Source organism: Lipotes vexillifer, unplaced genomic scaffold (genome assembly GCF_000442215.2).
Source record: "Lipotes vexillifer unplaced genomic scaffold, Lipotes_vexillifer_v1.1 scaffold500, whole genome shotgun sequence".
Classification (NCBI taxonomy): Eukaryota; Metazoa; Chordata; class Mammalia; order Artiodactyla; family Lipotidae; genus Lipotes; species Lipotes vexillifer.
In genome coordinates this window covers 1,969,433-1,988,386 of record NW_006778765.1, presented here as the reverse complement: position 1 = coordinate 1,988,386, position 18,954 = coordinate 1,969,433, and the positions used below count along the sequence as shown (strand labels likewise).

Genomic DNA, 18,954 nt, shown 5'->3' with positions numbered 1-18,954 from the left:
ATTTCCATTTCTCTAGTAGGTGGGTCAAGAAGGATCTTGCTGTGATTTATGTCATAGAGTGTTCTGCCTATGTTTTCCTCTAAGAGTTTGATAGTTTCTGGCCTTACATTTAGGTCTTTAATCCATTTTGAGCTTATTTTTGTGTATGGTGTTAGGGAGTGATCTAATCTCATACTTTTACATGTACCTGTCCAGTTTTCCCAGCACCACTTATTGAAGAGGCTGTCCTTTCTCCACTGTACATTCCTGCCTCCTTTATCAAAGATAAGGTGACCATATGTGTGTGGGTTTATCTCTGGGCTTTCTATCCTGTTCCATTGATCTATCTTTCTGTTTTTGTGCCAGTACCATACTGTCTTGATTACTGTAGCTTTGTGGTATAGTCTGAAGTCAGGGAGCCTGATTCCTCCAGCTCCGTTTTTCATTCTCAAGATTGCTTTGGCCAGGGCTTCCCTGTTGGCACACTGGTTGAGAGTCCGCCTGCCGATGCAGGGGACATGGGTTTGTGACCCTGTCCGGGAAGATCCCACATGCCACAGAGCGGCTGGGCCCGTGAGCCATGACCACTGAGCCTGCGTGTCCGGAGCCTGTGTGCCAGTACCATACTGTCTTGATTACTGTAGCTTTGTAGTATAGTCTGAAGTCAGGCAGCCTGATTCCTCCAGCTCCATTTTTTGTTCTCAAGATTGCTTTGGCTATTCGGGGTCTTTTGTGTTTCCATACAAATTGTGAAATTTTTTGTTATAGTTCTGTGAAAAATGCCAGTGGTAGTTTGATAGGGGTTGCATTGAATCTGTAGATTGCTTTGAGTAGCAGAGTCATTTTCACAATGTTGATTCTTCCCATCCAAGAACATGGTATACCTGTCCATCTATTTGTGTCATCAGTAATTTCTTTCATCAGTGTCTTATAATTTTCTGCATACAGGTCTTTTGTCTCCTTAGGTAGGTTTATTCCTAGATATTTTATTCTTTTTCTTGCAATGGTAAATGGGAGTGTTTTCTTGATTTCACTTTCAGATTTTTCATCGTTAGTGTATAGGAATGCCAGAGATTTCTGTGCATTAATTTTGTATCCTGCTACTTTACCAAATTCATTGATTAGCTCTAGTAGTTTTCTGGTGGCATCTTTGGGATTCTCTATGTGTAGTATCATGTCATCTGCAAAGAGTGACAGCTTTATTTCTTCTTTTCCGATTTGGATTCCTTTTATTTCCTTTTCTTCTCTGATTGCTGTGGCTAAAACTTCCAAAACTATGTTGAATAAGAGTGGTGAGAGTGGGCAACCTTGTCTTGTTCCTGACCTTAGTGGAAATGCTTTCAGTTTTTCGCCATTGAGGATGATGTTGGCTGTGGGCTTGTCATATACGGCCTTTATTATATTGAGGAAAGTTCCCTCTACACCTACTTTCTGCAGGGTTTTTATCATAAATGGGTGTTGAATTTTGTCAAAAGCTTTCTCTGCATCTATTGAGATGATCATATGGTTTTTCTCCTTCAATTTGTTAATATGGTTAATCACATTGATAGATTTGCGTATATTGAAGAATCCTTGCATTCCTGGAATAAACCCCACTTGATCATGGTGTATGATCCTTTTAATGTGCTGTTGGATTCTGTTTGCTAGTATTTTGTTGAGGATTTTTGCATCTATGTTCATCAGTGATATTGGCCTGTAGTTTTCTTTCTTTGTGACATCCTTGTCTGGTTTTGGTATCAAGGTGATGGTGGCCTCGTAGAATGAGTTTGGGAGTGTTCCTCCCTCTGCTATATTTTGGAAGAGTTTGAGAAGGATAGGTGTTAGCTCTTCTCTAAATGTTTGATAGAATTCGCCTGTGAAGCCATCTGGTCCTGGGCTTTTGTTTGTTGGAAGATTTTTAATCACAGTTTCAATTTCAGTGCTTGTGATTGGTCTGTTCATATTTTCTATTTCTTCCTGATTCAGTCTTGGCAGTTTGTGCATTTCTAAGAATTTGTCCATTTCTTCCAGATTGTCCATTTTATTGGCATAGAGTTGCTTGTAGTAATCCCTCATGATTTTTTTTATTTCTGCAGTGTCAGTTGTTACTTCTCCTTTTTCATTTCTGATTCTATTGATTTGAGTCTTCTCCCTTTTTTTCTTGATGAGTCTGGCTAATGGTTTATCAATTTTGTTTATCTTCTCAAAGAACCAGCTTTTAGTTTTATTGATCTTTGCTATTGTTTCCTTCATTTCTTTTTCATTTATTTCTGATCTGATTTTTATGATTTCTTTCCTTCTGCTAACTCTGGGGTTTTTTTGTTCTTCTTTCTCTAATTGCTTGAGGTGCAAGGTTAGGTTGTTTATTCGAGATGTTTCCTGCTTCTTAAGGTGGGCTTGTATTGCTATAAACTTCCCTCTTAGAACTGCTTTTGCTGCATCCCATAGGTTTCCCATAGGTTTTGGGTCGTCGTGTCTCCATTGTCATTTGTTTCTAGGTATTTTTTTAATTTCTTCTGTGATCACTTCGTTATTTAGTAGTGTATTGTGTAGCCTCCATGTGTTTGTATTTTTTACAGATCTTTTCCTGTAATTGATATCTAGTCTCATAGCGTTGTGGTCAGAAAAGATACTTGATACAATTTCAATTTTCTTAAATTTACCAAGGCTTGATTTGTGACCCAAGATATGATCTATCCTGGAGAATGTTCCATGAGCACTTGAGAAAAATATGTATTCTGTTGTTTTTGGATGGAATGTCCTATAAATATCAATTAAGTCCACCTTGTTTAATGTATTATTTAAAGCTTGTGTTTCCTTATTTATTTTCATTTTGGATGATCTGTCCATTGGTGAAAGTGGGGTGTTAAAGTCCCCTACTATGAATGTGTTACTGTTGATTTCCCCTTTTATGGTTGTTAGTATTTGCCTTATGTATTGAGGTGCTCCTAGGTTGGGTGCATAAATATTTACAATTGTTATATCTTCTTCTTGGATCGATCCCTTGATCATTATGTAGTGTCCTTCTTTGTCTCTTCTAATAGTCTTTATTTTAAAGTCTATTTTGTCTGATATGAGAATTGCTACTCCAGCTTTCTTTTGGTTTCCATTTGCATGAAATATCTTTTTCCATCCCCTTACTTTCAGTCTGTATGTGTCTCTAGGTCTGAAGTGAGTCTCTTGTAGACAGCATATATATGGGTCTTGTTTTTGTATCCATTCAGCCAATCTGTGTCTTTTGGTGGGAGCACTTAATCCATTTACATTTAAGGTAATTATCGATATGTATGTTCCTATTCCCATTTTCTTAATTGTTTTGGGTTTGTTATTGTCAGTCTTTTCCTTCTCTTGTGTTTCTTGCCTAGAGAAGTTCCTTTAGAACTTGTTGTAAAGCTGGTTTGGTGGTGCTGAACTCTCTCAGCTTTTCCTTGTCTGTAAAGGTTTTAATTTCTCCATCAAATCTGAATGAGATCCTTGCTGGGTAGAGTAATCTTGGTTGTAGGTTTTTCTCCTTCATCACTTTAAATATGTCCTGCCATTCCCTTCTGGCTTGCAGAGTTTCTGCTGAAAGATCAGCTGTTAACCTTATGGGGATTCCCTTGTGTGTTATTTGTTGTTTTTCCCTTGCTGCTTTTAATATGTTTTCTTTGTATTTAATTTTTGACAGTTTGATTAATATGTGTCTTGGCGTGTTTCTCTTTGGATTTCTAGCATTTACTATTTGTAGACTTTTTAATGATGGCCATTCTGACCCATGTGAGGTGGTACCTCATTGTAGTTTTGATTTGCATTTCTCTAATAATTAGTGATGTTGAACATCTTTTCATGTGCCTATTGGCCATCTTTATGTCTTCTTTGGAGAAATGTCTATTTAGGTGTTCTGCCCATTTTTTGATTGGGTTGTTTTTTGTTGTTGTTGTTATTGAATTGTATGAGCTGTTTATATATTTTGGAAATTAATCCCTTGTCAGTTGCATTGTTTGCAAATATTTTCTCCCAGTCTGTAGGTTATCTTTTCATTTTTTTTTATGGTTTCTGTTGCTGTGCAAAAGCTTATAAGCTTGATTAGGTCCCATTTGTTTATGAATTAATTTTAAATGTAGATTTATAGTAGCATTCAGACCTGTAGTACTGTCATTGATAACATTGTAAATGGTTTTTGGTATATGCAAGAGCTAAAATTCTCTTTTAATGAACACACCTGATTTTCATTCAGAATTCTTATAAAATGTCTTCTTAGATCTGTGGGTTTATAGTTTTCATTGGTGGAAACAGTTTTGCCATTATTTCTTCAAGTATTTTTTTGGACCCCCTCCTGCCCTCCTAAGGATTCTGATTACATGTATATTAGATTGCTTAAAGTTATCCCACAGGTCAATAATCATATTCCTTTTTTTTTCTTTAGTCTTTTTTTCTCTGTTCCTTTTTTTTTCTTTCTGGCCACACTGCGTGGCTTGTGGGATCTTAGTTCCCCGACCAGCGATTGAACCCATGCCCTCGGCAGTGAAAGCATGCAGTCCTAACCACAAGACTGCCAGGGAATTCCCGTCTGTTCCATTTTTTGTAGATTATATTGCTGTATCTTTGAGTTCACTAATCTTTTCTCCTGCAGTATCTAATTTGTTAATCCCATCCCACATATTCAACACATTGTACTTATCATTTGTAGTTCAATTTGGGTCCTTTTTATATCTTCATTGCCTCTCCTTAACATGTTGGTGTTTCCTCTACCTTGGTCATATGGAATATATTTTTAATAACCATTTTAATATCCTTGTTTGCTAATTCTGTCACTTGTATCACTTCTGGATCTATTTCTATTAACTTATTTTTTTCTCTTCATAATTGTGTGCTATTTTCCTGCTTTGCATGTCTGGTTTTTTTGTTTTTGTTTTTGTTTTTTTGCGCTGCGCAGGCCTTTCACTGTTGTGGCCTCTCCCGTTGCGGAGTACAAGCTCCGGACACACAGGCCCAGCAGCCATGGCTCACGGGCCCAGCCGCTTCGCAGCATGTGGTATCTTCCCGGACCGGGTCACAAACCCGTGTCCCCTGCATCGGCAGGCGGACTCTCAACCACTGCGCCACCAGGGAAGCCCTCATGTCTGGTATTTTTGATGTGATGCCAGACATTGTCAATTTTATCCCATTAATTGCTGATATTTTTATATTTCTTTAAATATTCTTGAACTTTGTACTTGGATATAGTTAAATTACTTAGAAATAGTTGGGACCTTGTCTTTCTCACTCTCTCCTTTCCAAGATTCTTCTCTCACTTTCTAGTGGCAGTGGTGGTCTCGAACTCTGTCCTTTGGTTTTGCAGGCAAGAAAGACTGTTTGTTTTCTGTTGTACTTTAGCTGCCTATGGCTTGCCTTTAGGCTAAAGGTGTTGACTCTCCTCCAGAATCTGCTTGCAAATTTTGTACATTCTTCATTGCCCTCACATAGTTGATTTTTGTATTTTGTCCAGAGTTTATACTTATTTGTGGAAGGGTTCTGTCTGTAGGAACTTACTTGCTCATTAGAAAGCAGAACTTCCTAAAGGTTGTTTTGTATCTAATTTCTAGTGAAAAATTCTCATGAAGCCAATTAATAACAAGAGAATTTTTTCTTTTCCAGGAAAGGTCATACAAATGAAATGAGTGACTTGGTACAACTGATGACACAGACCCTGAATTTGGACTCTAAAGAGAGCTCTGAAGATCTCCCGGTACCAGAGCCAGTGTCAGAATTTAAACTTCATCGGAAGTATCGGGACACACTGATACTTCATGGGAAAGTTGCAGAGGGGGAGGAGGAACTCCGTTTTAAAGAGCTACCTTCAGGTGGTCAGTTTATTGTTTTACACCAAGCTGGAGAGCATATGTTTACTGGAGAAATGTATCAAACTAAGGAGCTTAATGCTTGCAAATATTTTTGGTTTTTTTAATTATTTCATTTAGATATCTTCATAAAAAAATATATCTTATTTTATGTAACAGTTGTATTCCTGAAAAGTTGAATGAAAGTTGATTTGAAAAAATAAATGTAAATAAATACATGTTTGGAATTTTTCATGTGGACTTTCTTCAAATTAGACAATTTGTAGTTTTTAGATTTAGGAGATGGTGATGAGACATGAAGCGTAAGTTTATATATACATTTTAGTCATTAAAAATACATGAACTCTTGGGCTTCCCTGATGGCACAGTGGTTGAGAGTCGGCCTGCCGATGCAGGGGACACGGGTTCGTGCCCCGGTCTGGGAAGATCCCACATGCTGTGGAGCAGCTGGGCCCATGAGCCATGGCTGCTGAGCCTGTGCGTCCGGAGCCTGTGCTCCGCAACGGGAGAGGCCGCAGCGGTTAGAGGCCCGCGTACCGCAAAAAACAAAACAAAACAAAACATGAACTCTTAAACTGAACTCTTGTCAAAGTGAAAAGAATCTTAACATGACAAGATTACCAGGAAAAAAAAGAAAAAACAGTTGTGTTCTTCTTGCTGCAATGGTGAAAGTGTTTACTTTTTCCCTGTTGTTTTTATTGCTTTTTAGCTATCGTGCCAGGTTCTGAAAAAATCAGAAGAATAGTTGAAGTCTTGAGAGCTGATGTAATTCGGGGCCTGGGGATTCAGCTTTTAGAGCAGGTGTATGATATTTTGGAAGAGGAGGATGAATTGGAAAGAGAGGTGAGTGTCCTATTAGCTGTGTCAGCTGCTTATGCTATGGAATTTTTTTAATGGCCTTTTGAAATATAATTAACATACCATACATTTTACCCATTTAAAGTATACAATTCAGTGGTTTTTAATATGCTCACAGAGTTGTACAACCATCACCACATCAATGTTAGAACATTTAATTATCCCCAAAAGAAGCCCTGTACTCACCGTCACTCCCCATTGTCCTATAGGCCTTTCACCCCTAAGCAACCACTAATATTTCTGTCTCTATATCTGCCTATTCTGGACATTTCATTTAAATAGAGTTGTACAGAACTATGTGGTCTTTTGTGACTCATATCTTTCATTTAGCGTATGTTTTCAAGATTCATCCATGTTGTAGGGCACGTCATGTACTTCATTCTTTTATAAGACTGAATAGTATTCCATTGTATGGCTATACCACATTTTGTTTATCTGTTCACCACCTGATAGGTTGTTTCTACTTTTTAAAAAATTTATTTATTTATTTATTTATTTTTGGCTGCATTGGGTGTTCATTGCTGCACGCGGACTTTCTCTAGTTGCGGAGAGCAGGGGCTACTCTTCATTGCGGTGCACAGGCTTCTCATTGTGGTGGCTTCTCTTATTGTGGAGCATGGGCTCTAGGCACGCAGGCTTCAGTAGGTGTGGCGTGTGGACTCAGTAGTTGTGGCTCGCGGCCTCTAGAGCACAGGCTCAGTAGTTGTGGTGCACAGGCTTAGTTGCTCTGTGGCTTGTGGGATCTTCCTGGATCAGGGCTCGAACCTGTGTCCCCTGCATTGACAGGTGGATTCTTAAGCACTGCGCCAGCAGGGAAGCCCTGCTAAGTGTTTTTATCATGAAAAGGTGTTGGGTTTGTCAAACGCTTTCTATTTAGATTATCATGTAGTTTTCGTTTTTTATTCTGTGGATATGGTGTGTTGCATTAACTGGTTTTTGGATGTTAAATCATCCATGTATTCCTGAGATAAATCCCACTTGGTCATGGTGTATACTGCTTCTTATATGTTGCTAGAGTCATGTTTCTGGTATTTTGTTGAGCGTTTTTGTGTCTGTGTTCACATGAGATATTGGTCTTCAATTTTCTTTTCTTGTGATATTTTTATTGGTTTTGTTATCAGGGTAATACTGGCCTCAGAATGAGTTGGGGAGTTTCCCTCATCTTTCTTGGGAAGAATTAGTGAAGAACTTGGGAAGAATTAGTGAAGAACTGGTATTAATTCTTCTTGAAATGTTTGCTAGAATTCACCAATGAAGGCATCTGGGTGGGCCTGAGCTTTTCTTTGTGGGTAGTTTTTTGATAATAAATTCCATGTCTTTACTTACTATATTCAGATTATTTGTTCTTCTCTATCTAAAATTTCTGTCTTTCTAGGAATTTGTCCTTTTCAACTATGTTATCTAATTGGCATATAATTGTTTTTTAATTTTTTAATTTAATTTAATTTTTTTATACAGCAGTTTCTTATTAGTCATCAATTTTATACACATCAGAGTATACATGTCAATCCCAATCACCCAATTCATCACACCACCACCCCCACCCCCCTGCCGCTTTCCCCCCCTTGGTGTCCATATGTTTGTTCCCTACATTTGTGTCTCAATTTCTGCCCTGCAAACTGGTTCATCTGTACCATTTTTCTAGGTTCCACATATATGAGTTAATATACAATATTTGTTTTTCTCTTTCTGACTTACTTCACTCTGTATGACAGTCTCTAGATCCATCCATGACTCAACAAATGACCCAGTTTTGTTCCTTTTTATGGCTGAGTAATATTCCATTGTATATATGTACCACATCTTCTTTATCCATTCGTCTGTCGACGGGCATTTAGGTTGCTTCCATGACCTGGCTATTGTAAATAGTGCTGCAATGAATATTGGGGTGCATGTGTCTTTTTGAATTATGGTTTTCCCTGGGTATATGCCCAGTAGTGGGATTGCTGGATAATATGGTAATTCTATTTTTAGTTTAGTTGTTTTTTGTGTGTGTGTGGTATGTGGGCCTCTCACTGTTGTGGCCTCTCCTGTTGCGGACACAGGCTCCGGACGCGCAGGCTCAGTGGCCATGGCTCGTGGGCCTAGCCGCTCCGCGGCATGTGGGATCTTCCCAGACCGGGGCACGAACCCGTGTCCCCTGCATCGGCAGGCAGAATCTCAACCATTGCACCACCAGGGAAGCCCTGTTTATATATTTTGGAGTTTAATCCTTTGTCCATTGGTTCGTTTGCAAATATTTTCTCCCATTCTGAAGGTTGTCTTCTTATCTTGTTTATGGTTTCCTTTGCTGTGCAAAAGCTTTGAAGTATCATTAGGTCCCATTTGTTTATTTTTGTTTTTATTTCCATTACTCTAGGAGGTGGATCAAAAAAGATCTTGCTGGGATTTATGTCAAAGAGTGTTCTTCCTGTGTTTTCCTCTAAGAGGTTTATAGTGTCCGGTCTTACATTTAGGTCTCTAATCCATTTTGAGTTTATTTTTGTGCATGGTGTTAGGGAGTGTTCTCATTTCATTCTTTTACATGTAGCTGTCCAGTTTTCCCAGCACCACTTATTGAAGAGGCTGTCTTTTCTCCATTGTATATCCTTGCCTCCTTTGTCATAGATTAGTTGACCATAGGTGTGTGGGTTTATCTATGGGCTTTCTATCTTGTTCCATTGATCTGTATTTCTGTTTTTGTGCCAGTACCATATTGTCTTGATTACTGTAGCTTTGTCGTATAGTCTGAAGTCAGGCAGCCTGATTCCTCCAGCTCCATTTTTTGTTCTCAAGATTGCTTTGGCTATTCGGGGTCTTTTGTGTTTCCATACAAATTGTGAAATTTTTTGTTCTAGTTCTGTGAAAAATGCCCATGGTAGTTTGATAGGGATTGCATTGAATCTGTAGATTGCTTTGGGGAGTAGAGTCATTTTCACAATGTTGATTCTTCCAATCCAAGAACATGGTATATCTCTCCATCTGTTTGTATCATCTTTAATTTCTTTCATCAGTGTCTTATAGTTTTCTGCATACAGGTCTCTTGTCTCCCTAGGTAGGTTTATTCCTAGGTGTCTTATGCTTTTTGTTGCAGTAGTAAATGGGAGTGTTTCCTTAATTTCTCTTTCAGATTTTTCATCGTTAGTATATAGGAATGCCAGAGATTTCTGTGCATTAATTTTGTATCCTGCTACTTTACCAAATTCATTGATTAGCTCTAGTAGTTTTCTGGTGGCATCTTTAGGATTCTCTATGTATAGTATCATGTCATCTGCAAACATTAACAGTTTTACTTCTTCTTTTCCAATTTGGATCCCTTTTATTTCTTTTTCTTCTCTGATTGCCGGCACTCGGACTTCCAAAACTATGTTGAATAATAGCGGTGAGAGTGGACATCCTTGTCTTGTTCCTGATCTTAGAGGAAATGCTTTCAGTTTTTCACCATTGAGAATGATGTTTGCTGTGGGTTTGTCGTATATGGCCTTTATTATGTTGAAGTAGGTTCCCTCTATGCCCATTTTCTGGAGAGTTTTTATCATAAATGAGAGTTGAATTTTGTCAAAAGCTTTTTCTGCATCTATTGAGGTGATCATGTGGTTTTTCTCCTTCAATTTGTTAATATGGTGTATCACATTGATTGATTTACATATATTGAAGAATCCTTGTATCCCTGGGATAAATCCCACTTGAACATGGTGTATGATCCTTTTAATGTGTTTTTTCATTCTGTTAGCTGGTATTTTGTTGAGGATTTTTGCATCTATATTCATCGGTGATATTGGTCTGTAATTTTCTTTTTTTGTAGTATCTTTGTCTAGTTTTGGTATCAGGGTGATGGTGGCCTCATAGAATGAATTTGGGAGTGTTCCTTCCTCTGCAATTTTTTGGAAGAGTTTGAGAAGGATGGGTGTTAGCTCTTCTCTAAATGTTTGATAGAATTCACCTATGAAGCCATCTGGTCCTGGACTTTTGCTTGTTGGAAGATTTTTAATCACAGTTTCAATTTCAGTGCTTGTGATTGGTCTGTTTATATTTTCTATTTCTTCTTGGTTCAGTCTTGGAAGGTTATAACTTTCTAAGAATTCGTCCATTTCTTCCAGATTGTCCATTTTATTGGCATAGAATTGCTTGTAGTAGTCTCTTAGGATGCTTTGTATTTCTGTGGTGTCTGTTGTAACTTCTTTTGCATTTCTAATTTTATTGATTTGTGTCCTCTCCCTCTTTTTCTTGATGAGTCTGGCTAATGGTTTATCAATTTTGTTTATCTTCTCAAAGAACCAGTTTTTAGTTTTATTGATCTTTGCTATTGTTTTCTTTGTTTCTATTTCATTTATTTCTGCTCTGATCTTTATGATTTCTTTCCTTCTGCTAACTTTGGGTTTTGTTTGTTCTTCTTTCTCTAGTTTCTTTAGGTGTAAGGTTAGATTGTTTATTTGAGATTTTTCTTGTTTCTTGAGGTAGGCTTGTATAGCTATAAACTTGCCTCTTAGAACTGCTTTGGCTGCATCCCATAGTTTTGGATCATTGTGTTTTCATTATCATTTGTCTCTAGGTATTTTTTGATTTCCTCTTTGATTTCTTCAGTGATCTCTTTGTTATTTAGTAAACGTATTGTTCAGCCTCCATGTTTGTGTTTTTTACGATTTTTTCCCTGTAATTCATTTCTAATCTCATAGCATTGTGGTCAGAAAAGATGCTTGATATGATTTCAGTTTTCTTAAATTTACTGAGGCTTTATTTGTGACCCAAGATGTGATCTATCCTGGAGAATGTTCTATGCACACTTGAGTAGAAAGTGTAATCTGCTGTTTTTGGATGGAATGTCCTATAAATAGCAATTAAATCTATCTGGTCTATTGTGTCTTTTAAAGCTTGTGTTTCCTCATTTATTTTCATTTTGGATGATCTGCCCATTGGTGTAAGTGAGGTGTTAAAGTCCCCCACTATTATTGTGTTACTGTCGATTTCCTCTTTTATAGCTGTTAGCAGTTGCCTTATGTATTGAGGTGCTCCTATGTTGGGTGCATAAATATTTATAATTGTTATATCTTCTTCTTGGATTGATCCCTTGGTCATTATGTAGTGTCCTTCCTTGTCTCTTGTAACATTCTTTATTTTAAAGTCTATTTTATCTGATATGAGTATTGCTGCTCCAGCTTTCTTTTGATTTCCATTTGCGTGGAATATCTTTTTACATCCCCTCACTTTCAGTCTGTATGTGTCCCTAGGTCTGAAGTGGGTCTCTTGTAGACAGCATATATGTGGGTCTTGTTTTTGTATCCATTCAGCGAGCCTCTGTCTTTTGGTTGGAGCATTTAATCCATTCATGTTTAAGGTAATTATCGATATGTATGTTCCTATGACCATTTTCTTAATTGTTTTGGGTTTGTTTTTGTAGGTCCTTTTCTTCTCTTGTGTTTCCCACTTAGAGAAATTCCTTTAGCATTTGTTGTAGAGCTGGTTTGGTGGTGCGGAATTCTCTTAGCTTTTGCTTGTCTGTAAAACTTTTGATTTCTCCATCAAATCTGAATGAGATCCTTGCCGGGTAGAGTAATCTTGGTTGTAGGTTCTTCCCTTTCATCTCTTTAAGTATATCATGCCACTCCCTTCTGGCTTGTAGAGTTTCTGCTGAGAAATCAGCTGTTAACCGTATGGGAGTTCCCATGTATGTTATTTGTTGTTTTTCCCTTGTTGCTTTCAATAATTTTTCTTTGTCTTTAATTTTTGCCAATTTGATTACTATGTGTCTCAGTGTTTCTCCTTGTGTTTATCCTTTATGGAACTCTCTGTGCTTCCTGGACTTGGGTGACTATTTCCTTTCCCATGTTAGGGAAGTTTCTGACTGTAATCTCTTCAAATATTTTCTCAGGTCCTTTCTCTCTCTCTTCTCCTTCTGCGACCTCTATAATACAAATCTTGTTGCATTTAATGTTGTCCCAGAGGTCTCTTAGGCTGTCTTTATTTCTTTTCATTCTTTTCTCTTTTGTTTTTTTTTTTGCCGTATGCGGGCCTCTCACTGTTGTGGCCTCTCCCGTTGCGGAGCACAGGCTCCCGATGCGCAGGCCCAGCGGCCGTGGCTCACGGGCCCAGCCGCTCCCCGGCATGTGGGATCCTCCTGGACTGGGGCACGAACCCGTGTCCCCTGCATCGGCAGGTGGACTCTCAACCACTGCGCTGCCAGGGAAGCCCTCATTCTTTTTTCTTTATTCGGTTCCGCAGCAGCGAATTCCACCATTCTGTCTTCCAGGTCACTTATGTGTTCTGCCTCAGTTATTCTACTATTGATTCCTTCTAGTGTATTTTTCATTTCAGATATTGTGCTGTTAATCTCTGTTTGTTTATTCTTTAATTCTTCTTGCTCATTGTTAAACATTTCTTGCATCTTCTCGATCTTTGCCTCCATTCTTTTTCCGAGGTCCTGGATCATCTTCACTATCATTATTCTGAATTCTTTTTCTGGAAGGTTGCCTATCTCCACTTCATTTAGTTGTTTTTCTGGGGTTTTATCTTGTTCCTTCATGTGGTACATAGCCCTCTGCCTTTTCATCTTGTCTTTCTTTCTGTGAATGTGGTTTTTGTTCCACAGGCTGCAGGATTGTGGTTCTTGCTTCTGCTGTCTGCCCTCTGGTGAATGAGGCTATCTAAGAGGCTTGTGCAAGTTTTCTGATGGGAGGGACTGGTGCTGGGTAGAGCTGGCTGTTGCTTTTGTGGGAAGAGGTCAGTAAAACTTTAATCCACTTGTCTGCTGATGAGTGGGGCTGGGTTCCCTCCCTGTTGGTTGTTTGGCCTGAAGCGACCCAACACTGGAACCTACCTGGGCTCTTTGGTGGGACTAATGGCAGACTCTGGGAGGGCTCACATCAAGGAGTACTTCCCAGAACTTCTGCCGCCAGTGTCCTTGTCCTCACAGTGAGACACAGCCACCCACTGCCTCTGCAGGAGACCCTCCAACACTAGCAGGTAGGTCTGGTTCAGTCTCCTATGGGATCACTGCTCCTTCCCCTGTGGCCCGTTGCACACACTACTTTGTGTGTGCCTTCCAAGAGTGGAGTCTCTGTTTCCCCCTGTCCTGTCGAAGTCCTGCAATCAATTCCCGCTAGCCTTCAAAGTCTGATTCTCTAGGAATTCCTCCTCCCATTGCCAGACCCCCATGTTGGGAAGCCTGACATGGGGTTCAGAACCTTCACTCCAGTGGGTGGACTTCTGTGGTATAAGTGTTCTCCTGTCTGTGAGTCACCCACCCAGCAGTTATGGGATTTGATTTTACTGTGACTTCACCCCTCCTACCATCTCACTGTGGCTTCTCCTTTGTCTTTGGATGTGGGGTATCTTTTTTGGTGAGTTCCAGGGTCTTCCTGTCAATGATTGTCCAGCAGCTAGTTGTGATTCTGGTGTTCTCACAAGAGGGAGTGAGAGCACGGCCTTCTACTCTGCCATCTTGGTTCAGGGTCCACACACCGGCATACAATTATTAATAGAAATTCTTTTTAATATTTTTTATTTCTGTAAGGTTGGTTGTTTAGGAGTGTATTGTTTAATTTCCACATATATTTGCACAAATATATTACATTTTTCTATCTTATAGGTTCAACAGTATATTATATACATGCTGGTTTTTTAAATTATAGTAAAATACACATAACTTCAAATTTAGCATTTTAACCATTTTTAAGTATTTGGTTCAGTGGCCTTAAGTATGTTTACATTATTGTGCAAACATCACCACCATCCATCTCCAGAACTTCTTGCATTTTGCAAAACTGAAACTCTGTACCAATTAAACAAAAACTCCCCACTTATCCCTCCTACCAGCTCCTGGCAACCACCATTCTAATTTCTGTGTCTATGAATTTAACTACTCTAAGCCTTGATACAAAGCCTAAACACAGCATCTAGAAAAAGTAAAACTCGCCTGTAAAGAAAACTTCAGGCCCAGATGGCTTTGCTGGTGAATTCTTCCAATCATCTAAGGAAGAAATAACACAAATCCTACACAAATTCTTTAGAAAACAGAAAAAGAAGGGACGTTTACCATTTCTCCCCATAAGCCCAGAACAACCGTGATACCAAAACCGAACAAGGACACTACATGAAAAAAACATGAGACCAGTATCTCTCATGAACATCTTAATCATCTAGTATTTTGCTGAAGAGTTTTGCATCAGTGGTCATAAGGAATATTAGTGTATATTTTTCTTTTCCTATAGTGTCCCTGTTTGGCCCTAGCACCAGGGCAATGCTGGCCTCATAAATGAGCCAGGAAGTGCTCCTTCATCATTAACTCTCTGAAGAATTTGAGAAGGATTGGTATCAGTTCCTGTCCAAATGTTTGGCAGAATTCACCAGCAAAGGTCCAGGACCTTTCCTTGTTAGGAGGTTTAGGTTACTGATTCAGTCTCCTTGCTAGTTATGGGGATATTCAGATTTTCTATTTCTTCATCATTCAGTTTTGTTAAGTTTTATGTTTCTTGGAATTTGTCCATTTATGCATTTATTAAAAAAAAAATATATATATATATATTTTTGCGGACGCGGGCCTCTCACTGCTGTGGCCTCTCCCGTTGCAGAGCACAGGCTCCGGACGCACAGGCCCAGCGGCCGTGGCTCACGGGCCCAGCCACTCTGCAGCATGTGGGATCCTCCCAGACCGGGGCACGAACCCGCGTCCCCTGCATCGGCAGGCGGACTCTCAACCACTGTGCCACCAGGGAAGCCCCATAGTACTTTCTTAGTATCCTTTTTATTTCTTTTTATTAGAGTGGTAGTAACGTCCCAAATCCATTTCACATTTTAGTAATTTGAGCCTTTTTTTTTCTTAGTATAGCTAAGTGTTTGTCAATTTTGTTCATCTTTCTGAAGAACCAACTTTTGCTTTTATTGATTTTTTTTCTATTTTTCTGTTCTCAATTATATTCATCTCAGCTCTAATCTTATTATTTCCTTCCTTCTGCTAGTTTTAGGTTTAATTTGTTCTTTTTTCTATTTCTTTAGGCTGCAAAGTTAGGTTGTTGACTTGAAATCTTTTTTCTTTTTTTTAAAAAAATATTCACTTATTTATTTGGTTGTGTCAGGTCTTAGTTGCGGCATGGTGGGATATTCACTGCCACATGTGGGATCTTTCTTGTGGCATGTGGGATCTTTAGTTGCAGCATGTGAACTCTTAGTTGCAACATGTGAGATCTAGTTTCCTGACCAGGGATTGAACCCAGGCCCCCTGCATTGGGAGCGTGGAGTCTTAGCCACTGGACTACCAGGGAAGTCCCCAAATCTTTTTTCTTTTTTAACATAAGCATTTACAGCTATAAATTACCCCCTTAGCACTGCTTTTGCTGCATCTCATAAGTTTTGGTATATTGTTCTCATTTTCATTTGTCTCTCAATATCTTAAATTCCCCTTGTGATTTCTTCTTTGGTGCATTGGAGTGTGTTATTTAATTTCCATAAATGTGTGAATATTCTGGTTTCCTTCTGTCATTGATTTCTAACTTCATCCTGTTGTGGTCAGAGAAGATACTTTGTGTGTTCTTTTTAATCTATTGAGACTTAGTTTGTGGCCTAACATATATATCTCTTCTGGAAAATGTTTCATGTGCACTTGCAAAGGGTGTGTATCCTATTATTGTTGGGTAGAGTATTCCCTATATGTCTGTTAGATCTAGTTAGTTTTTGCATTGTTCAGCTCCTCTGTTTTCATATCTTCTGTCTGGTTGTCCTATCCATTATTGGGAGTGTGGAGTTTCCAACTATTATTTGTAGAACTGTCTATTTTTTCCTTTAATTCTGTCAAATTTGGCGTCAAATATTTTGATGGTCTGTTATTAGGTGCATAAACGTTTATAATTATATATCTTCCTGCTGTATTGATCCTTTTGTTAATGTCATGGTGTCTTGTAACCTTTTTTGTCTTCAAGTCTGTTTTGTCTGATATTAGTATAGTCACCCCTGCTTTCTTTTGGTTACTATTTGCATGGGATATCTTTTTCAGTCCTTTCATTTTCAGTCTGTTTTGGATCTAAAGTCTCTTGTAGAAAGTATATAGTTCTTTAAAAAATTAATTAATTAATTAATTATATTTTTGGCTGCATTGGGTCTTCATTGCTATGTGCGAGCTTTCTCTAGTTGCGATGAGTGGGGGCTGCTCTTCGTTGCAGTGCGTGGGCTTCTCATTGTGGTGGCTTCTCTTGTTGCAGAGTGCAGGCTTTAGGTGCATGGGCTTCAGTAGTTGTGGCACACGGGCTCAGTAGTTGCAGCTCACAGGCTCTAGAGCCTCGGCTCAGTAGTTGTGGCACACGGGCTTTGTTGCTCCGCAGCAATATGGGATCTGCCCTGACCAGGGCTCGAACCATGTCCCCTGCATTGGCAGGCGGATTCTTAACTACTGCGCCACCAGGGAAGCCCCAGAAAGCATATAGTTTTGTTAACAACTCTGCCAATTTCCGTCTTTGTGATTGGAGAGTTTAATTCATTTACACTTAAGCAATTACTGATAAGGAGGAACTTCCATTATTTTGATGTTTGTTTTCTATATGATTTATAGCTTTTTCTGTCCCTAATACCCTGTATTACTGCCTTCTTTTATGTTTAGTACTTCTTTTTTTTTGTAGTGAGACATTTTAATTCCCTTTTCATTTCCTTTAGTGTATATTCTATAACTATTTTCTTTGAGATTATCATGGAGATTACATTTAACATCCTAGTTTTAATACTCAGATCTGAATTTATACCAGCTTAACTTAAAAAATCTGCTGCTTTAAAGCTCTGTCTTCATCCCTTTTGGCTATTGATGTCACAGAATTACATCTTTATGTAATGTGTAACCAAAAACATAAACTAGTAATTGGGTTTTTTTTTAATGCATTAGTCTCTTAGATTTTGAAGAAAACAAAATGTAGAACAAACCAAAGTTATATTAGTACTAGACTAATAACTTTTTAGACTAATAATTTTTTTTGTGTATTAGTGTCTTAAATCATGGAGAAAATAAAAAATGGAATTACAAACCATTGTTATAACACTAGCTTTGATAATTGCCCATGTATTTACCTTTACTGAGATCTTTATTTCTTCATACAGCTTTGAGTTACTGTCTAGTATGCTTTTATATCTACCTGCATGACTTCCTTTGGTATTTCTTGCAGGGCAGGTCTAGTGGTAATAAACTTCCTCATCATTTATCTGGAAATGTCTTAAGTTCTCCCCCACCCAGTTTTATTGAGAAATAATTGATGTGTAACACTGTGTTAGTTTAAGGTATACAACATAATGATTTGGTATATGTATATACTTTGAAATGATTACCACAATAAGTTTAGTTAGCATCTGTCATCTGTCATAAATTTTTTTTTCTTGTGATGAGAACTTTAAAGATCTACTATTAGCAACTTCCAAATGTGCAATAGAGTACAATTAACTATAGTTACCATGCTGTATATTATATCCCCAAAACTCACCAGAAGTTTCTACGTTTTCACCACCTTTACCCATTTCCTTCACCCCCACTCCCTGCCTCTGGCAACCACCAGTCTGTTGTCTCTTTCTATGAGTTTGGTTTTTTTCAGATTCTGCATGTAAATGAGCTCATACAGTATTTGGCTTTCTCTTTCTGACTTATTTCACTTAGCATAATACCTTCAAGGTCCATCCATGTTGTTGCAGATGGCAAGATTTCCTTCTTTTTTCTTTCACTTTTGCAGGACATTTTTGCCAGATACAGGATTCTTGGTTGACAGTTCTTTTCACTTTGAAAATATCATCCAACTGCCTTTTGGCTTCCAAAGTTACTCATAAGAAATCTGCTTATTATCTTACTGAGGAATCCCTTGCATGTGAAGAGTTGCTCCTTTCTTGTTGCTTTCAAGATTGTCTTTGGCATTTGACAGTTTGATTATAATGTGTCTGAATGTGAACTCTTTGTGTTCATCCTACTTGGAGTTTGTTGAGATTCTTTGATGTTTATATTCATGTCTTTCATCAAACTTGGGAAGTTTCTGGCTATTATTTCTTTAAATATTTTCACTTCCTCTTTCTGTCTTCTTCTGGGACTCCCACAATACCTATGTTAGTCCCTTTAAATCCCTTGGAAGTTGCTTCAGCTGAAGGCTTTGGTGTTTGTAACAATGTCAATGAGCGTTGCAGCAGTGGTTGCCTGCCTCTGTGTCTGCCCCTCTGTGATGAGAAGCAGCAATCAGCTGTCAGTATAGAGATCCCTAGTACTTGGAAGACAAGATTCTTATTGCCTACCCTGGCTCCTACAAGCTATCTACAGGCTGCTCCAGGAATGTTGGACAGCTACCTGCCTCTTGGTGGGGTGGGTGCTTAGAGCTGAAATTGACTGGAATTA

At 38.5% G+C, this 18,954-nt stretch overlaps 1 protein-coding gene across 1 annotated transcript in view; it reads left to right on the top strand.

Moving 5' to 3' along the window:
• Nucleotides 1-18,954, top strand: part of NEK4 (NIMA related kinase 4) — a 45,040-nt gene that overhangs the window by 21,425 nt on the left and 4,661 nt on the right. The window contains exons 12-13 of the mRNA XM_007451873.1: nucleotides 5,575-5,780; nucleotides 6,487-6,620. Coding sequence (XP_007451935.1) covers nucleotides 5,575-5,780; nucleotides 6,487-6,620 — 340 coding nt within the window. The remainder of the gene's footprint in view (nucleotides 1-5,574; nucleotides 5,781-6,486; nucleotides 6,621-18,954) is intronic.